General features: G+C 47.8%; 1 protein-coding gene across 1 annotated transcript; it reads right to left on the reverse strand.

The window, feature by feature from the left end:
* Positions 1 to 1,139: 1,139 nt before the first annotated feature.
* CCR75_004061 (uncharacterized protein) lies at positions 1,140 to 4,316 on the reverse strand (the record flags this gene model as incomplete). Its single annotated transcript, XM_067962151.1, has 1 exon — positions 1,140 to 4,316. The coding sequence occupies one exon, from the start codon at positions 4,314 to 4,316 to the stop codon at positions 1,140 to 1,142; it is 3,177 nt and encodes a 1,058-aa protein (XP_067814974.1).
* Positions 4,317 to 5,359: the final 1,043 nt, after the last annotated feature.

Here is a 5,359-nt window from a genome sequence, read left to right on the forward strand (position 1 = left end):
GCCCTGTGCCTCGGACGCGGCCCTCCGCTGTCCGAGCACGAATGCCTCAAACTGCTCCAACTGAGCAACATGTTGCTCAGGAGGACTACCCAGGAGCCTGACCAGGGCTTGTTTCACCAAGTCCCTGCGCCATAAGCCCTTCCCCCTCCCGATGATGTTCGGAGAGGTGGGAAAAATGAGCCCAATCAATATTGAGGCTCATCCTCACGTACACACGCAGAGATGCGGTTCGTGGGAAGAATTTCAAGTGCTACCAAGTGAAGGCGGGCACGTCATAATGCGGCCACGCTCTACTTAAACACACACCCTAGCACAGCAAGGAAGCGATTTAACCTGCTTTGCGTGCAGTGAGGTAATTTTGGTGGGCGTGTAAGCGATCTCACCCAACACACTAAGTACTCTGGTTAAGTGTCGTCACGGGAGCGATAATCCGGCTCCTCGTGCGCACTTACCATGTAGGAAGTAGTTTTCAGACTGATTTATATTTAATCGTATTAAATATGAACACCTATTTTTACCAATTTAAATGTCATCTCTATAGATAACTCTTAATACGTATTGCGAGCGTATCTTTCTAGATACCTCGCGTAAAGGATGACGCTAGGCATCATCCCTCTTAATGTGAATGCACCCATGTGCATCACATACACAAGCGTTGGTCACAAATGTGCACCACACTCCTGTGCTGGGTCTAATTACTATTATTTAATAATTGACCATCCCCTGAAGTACACCAAGTGCACTTAACGGGGACTGTGCAACATTAGGGCAACTTTAGCCGGTTACACGTCATCTTGGGGGATAGCGCCTCATTTTTTCGGGTGAAGAAACCAACTCCAGTTGGATTCAGGTGAGCTTATGCGCACATGCTAGATTGCACATATGCACATAAAAGTATTATTTAGCTTCACGCAAGCTGTCGAGTCCGTCGCACCTAATTTACAGAGCAGATGCTTTCCGAATTGGAGCTGCAGTCAGACTTTGACTTCGTAGCAGTGGTGTAAGTATATTAAGCTAATCGAAAGCACTGATTAACTTTCACGAAATTTGCTACTTTTTACATGATGTTAGCCTTGCAACAAAGCAAACAGTTCATGCAGTTTAGCAACTCCTGTCCGGCGAACCAGTAAAGCGCAAATTTAAGTGATGACCGTAGGTTCCTTACGACCAGTCTTTTTCACGAGGTCAGAAAGCTGAAGGCCCACATTAATCAGCTTCTCCAATGCTACAGCGGCATTCTCTTCCAAGTTGCCGGTAGGCTCCTCATACTTTTCGACGTACATGCGGACAGTGGCACCAGCAACGCCCGTGCCTGACAACCGAAATACAACACGCGAACCTCCCTCAAATAAGTAGCGAATTCCTTGCTGCGAAGACACGCTGCCGTCAACGGGATCCACATACTCAAATTCATCAGCTTTCTTAACCTTAAACCCGTTAATCTCCTTGCCAACGATTCCATCAAATTTAACCATGTCAGCAAACATGCTCTCGGCTGAGGCCTTGTCCACATTTTCGTAGTCGTAGCGACAGTAGTAGTTGCGACCAAACTTCTTCCAGTGATCGCGAACTACATCTTCAACCGTTACCAGTGGGGCGCCTTCAACCTGCTTCGAGGCTAGAATTGACAACCAGCTCAGCACAGCCCACATGCCATCTTTCTCACGAATGTGATTTGAGCCAGTACCAAAACTCTCCTCACCGCAGATGAATGGGGTGTAGTCTTCTTTGCCAAAAACAACATTTGAGTCCATCAGATTTCCAAAGAATTTCCATCCAGTTGGGACTTCGAAAAAAGGCACATTCAACTTCTTTGCAACAAGGTCCACAGCTCCGCTTGTAGGCATTGAGCGAGCCACACCGCGCAAGCCATTTTTGAAAAATGGAATCACCGTGCAATTAGCAGCAATTATGGCAAGGGAGTCTGAAGGTGTCACGAAGAAGCGCGAGCCTAATATCATGTTTCGGTCCGCGTCGCCATCCCAGGCTGCACCAAATGAAGGCGGATCCTGTTTTTGGTTTGGGACGGGTAGACCCTTAGCATCAACTCCCATAGCTTGAATCAATGACTTTGCGTATGTCAGATTAGGATCAGCATGGCAACCGTTAAAGTCCTCCATAGGAGTGGCATTCAGCAAGCACGATTCATCGCAGCCCAACTCGTCCACAAATACGCGACGAGCGTACGGACCGTTCACACCAGACATGGAATCAACCACAAATGTAAAGTCAGAGCGAGACACTAGTTTCTTGATAGCGTGAAATTCAAATATTTTCTTTAGCAAGCTGACATGGTGTTCCGCCGAATCGAATACCTCAATTGTAATAGTTCGGCTACCATCATCAGCGTCGACAGTAGTCACACCGATCTTGCTCACGTCAATCGACGGGAAGTCAGCGGCAACCTTGTACGACGTGATGACCTTGGAGAGAGCAAAGACTTCGTTCGTAACTTTCTCAGGGGCTGGACCACCATTTTCACAATTGTACTTGATGCCGAAGTCTTCATTCGGGCCACCAGGATTGTGACTCGCCGACAGAATAAAGGCACCAAAAGCGACACTGCCACCCTCACGCTCACGCACGACAGCCGATACACACGGTGTGCTTAAGAGACCGTCTTTGCCAATCCACAGGCGATCGACACCGTAAGCTACAGCCATTTTGATAATGATTTGTATAGCCTCCTTGTTAAAGTAGCGACCATCGCCCGACACGACCAGAGTGCCACCGTTTAAATCCTTGGCCGGAAGTGCTTCGAATACTGAAGCCACGAAGTTTTGTAGGTAATTGTCGCTTATAAACACCTTCGTTTTCTTACGCAAACCGGAAGTACCGGGCTTTTGGTCGTGGAATGGAGCTGTCTTAACGGTGACCACTTTAAGTTTCCCGAGACCCTTCTGCTCCGTCAGATCCACCGTTGTGTCCTTGTATGTCCCGGCTAGAACAGTTTTTTGTTCTGCGCTCTTATTTACGACCTCGACAATTCCCTCGAACACAACACCAGGGGCAAAGCCTACATCACCCGTGATCTTTAGACGGCTGCAATTGATCAGCGACGGCACGTTACCACGCACCGCGGCCTCAAGTTGTTGTACAAGCTTAAATGTCTTGGAGTCTAGAGATACAATGGGAGCCACACCCTCACGCTCGGGTGCAATGACAGGACGATAGTCCTCCGTAATGACATATGCGTCCGAGCGAAGCAAAATCAGGTCATCACACTTTTTCACGGGGGCGAAACGCGTACGCGGGACGCACACGGCTCCCGCACCGTCAAAGCATTCGATGGCAGCACCCATTGCCGTCTCCAGTTGAAATACTGGTGTCGAGCTAGAGTCTTTCGGGTCCACAGTCTTCGAATTCTTAATCATGGGTAAACGAATTACGCCATCTTGCTTCAAAAGCTCCTCCTGAAGCTTGTCCAGACGGATCCACAAGTTGTTCGTGTTAAAGTAACGATGTTTCGTGATGTTCTGAAACTCCTTTTCATCCTCGCTTGCGCACTGGGCGGACTCGCGAAGGATGAGGCGGCCGTCAGTAGTGCGCATAGCAAGGTGCCCACCCTTCTTGTCGCTCTCAGTGCGCTCGCAGCACTCCATCAGGAATGGCTTATCGGATTGCGCGAAGTATGTAAGAAGGTCCAAGTCGAGCGTTGCACCCAAGTTATCCGAATTGGACACGAACATGTACTTAACGCCGTCAGCTAACAACTTCTTCAGCTTGCCAGACCCTGCGAGCGACGCATACAGGTCACCGTGTCCAGGAGGGCACCACTCCTTTGACGGATTAGCTGCGTATACAGCTGGTTCCATGGTTGCCGCGTCCACCTTGGGGACCTTGTTCTGAAGCAGCTCCAAAGTATCGTCTTCAACCATCTCCGGGTACTTTTGTAGGTACTCAAGGGTATCGGCACTTGTGCTGAAGCTGTTCATCATCACAAAACGCACATGAAACTTGTGCTTGATGCGTAGCTCGACTATCTGCTTCGCCATGATGTCAAGAAAAGTGTCGTCGCCCTTAACGGTCAGAAGTGATTTTGCCTTGTCAAGACCCATGCTGGTGCCCAGGCCGCCATTCAGCTTTAGCACAACCGTCTCCTTCAGCAGAGCTGGATCGGCCTTAACGGACTCGCGAATACTGTCGGTAGCATTTTCTAAGTACGGTATGCTATCGGCAGGCTTAATCGAGCTCTCGGCAATCATGCCAGTTTCGCCACTCACAAGAGCTTCGTACGAGTACTCAAAAGCTTTGACGGCCTCGGTCGAAAGGCCTGCGCCCTGCATCTTAGTGCGGAATGCATCAAATTGGGCCATGTTAGAGCTATTGCTGGCGTTAGGACGACCGCGCAGCGCCGGCACAGGGAGTTTATACCCGAAGATCTTCGTCTTTGCGCTTAGCACCCTAAATTGGGAAGTGATTTCGCGAAGATCGCGTTGAGGAGATCCTCCACATGTAGATAGAATCAGTTCAATTCAGATCAGTGACAATTGGGTAGTGACTACGACCTTGAGGAATCTCTTAAACGATGAAAACTTCTTACAAATAGCAAACATAATATTGCTGTATCGGAATTGTTACTCTAGGATAATATTTGGCACCTTTGGGCAACTCCCACAGTACGGAATCAGGGAATACAACCCTTAAATTCGATCAAATCCTTATAAAGGACTTGTGTAATGGGGCACACACCGGTTGGTGAACCGTTGTTGTGGTACATTTACTTTATGGGTAAATACCTTTTTGTTCTATTTAAAATAGTTAATCACTAAAATCCCATTTATTATAGGTAACATGTGTGGCCGCCCGATATAAATCTGGGTGGCCAAAATCTATTTTAATTTAGTTAGGGTAAGGTTTTAACTTTTTAATGATTAAATAAAGTTCAGTTCCCCTTCCTAAGGCTTGCGCAATGATCTACAAGAGTAAGAAACCTTTTTAAGGTATATACTCTCGGACACTAGTGTGGTTTTTGGTTCTACGAACCCCTGAATCCCTTGAACTAGAATTCATTAAGCTCTACGAACTTCTACAACTCACAGAGTTGTTAAAACTATTAGTTGTATAGAACTAAGAGACTCTGAGTCTATTAGTCTTCCTCTGACTTATGGTAGTTCCGCTACACCTGGTAGCACTCGTAGTCAATCCTCGCTTTTTGGCTTATCCTCTTCGAGGATGAAGCACTTCCCTTACTTTTCGGAGGCGCGACGTGTTGCTTGTGACAAGCTTGAAACCTTGTTTGGGCCGGATCATATCAATCACATTATTTCTCAGCCCAGATCTTCTGGAAGACCAACGTCGGTAGCTTAGGGGTTGCGGGGTCGAGGTGTATGTGATTGTTAAGCAGCCTCCTATCCGG

Source organism: Bremia lactucae, linkage group LG10, assembly GCF_004359215.1.
Source record: "Bremia lactucae strain SF5 linkage group LG10, whole genome shotgun sequence".
NCBI classification, from domain to species: domain Eukaryota; phylum Oomycota; class Peronosporomycetes; order Peronosporales; family Peronosporaceae; genus Bremia; species Bremia lactucae.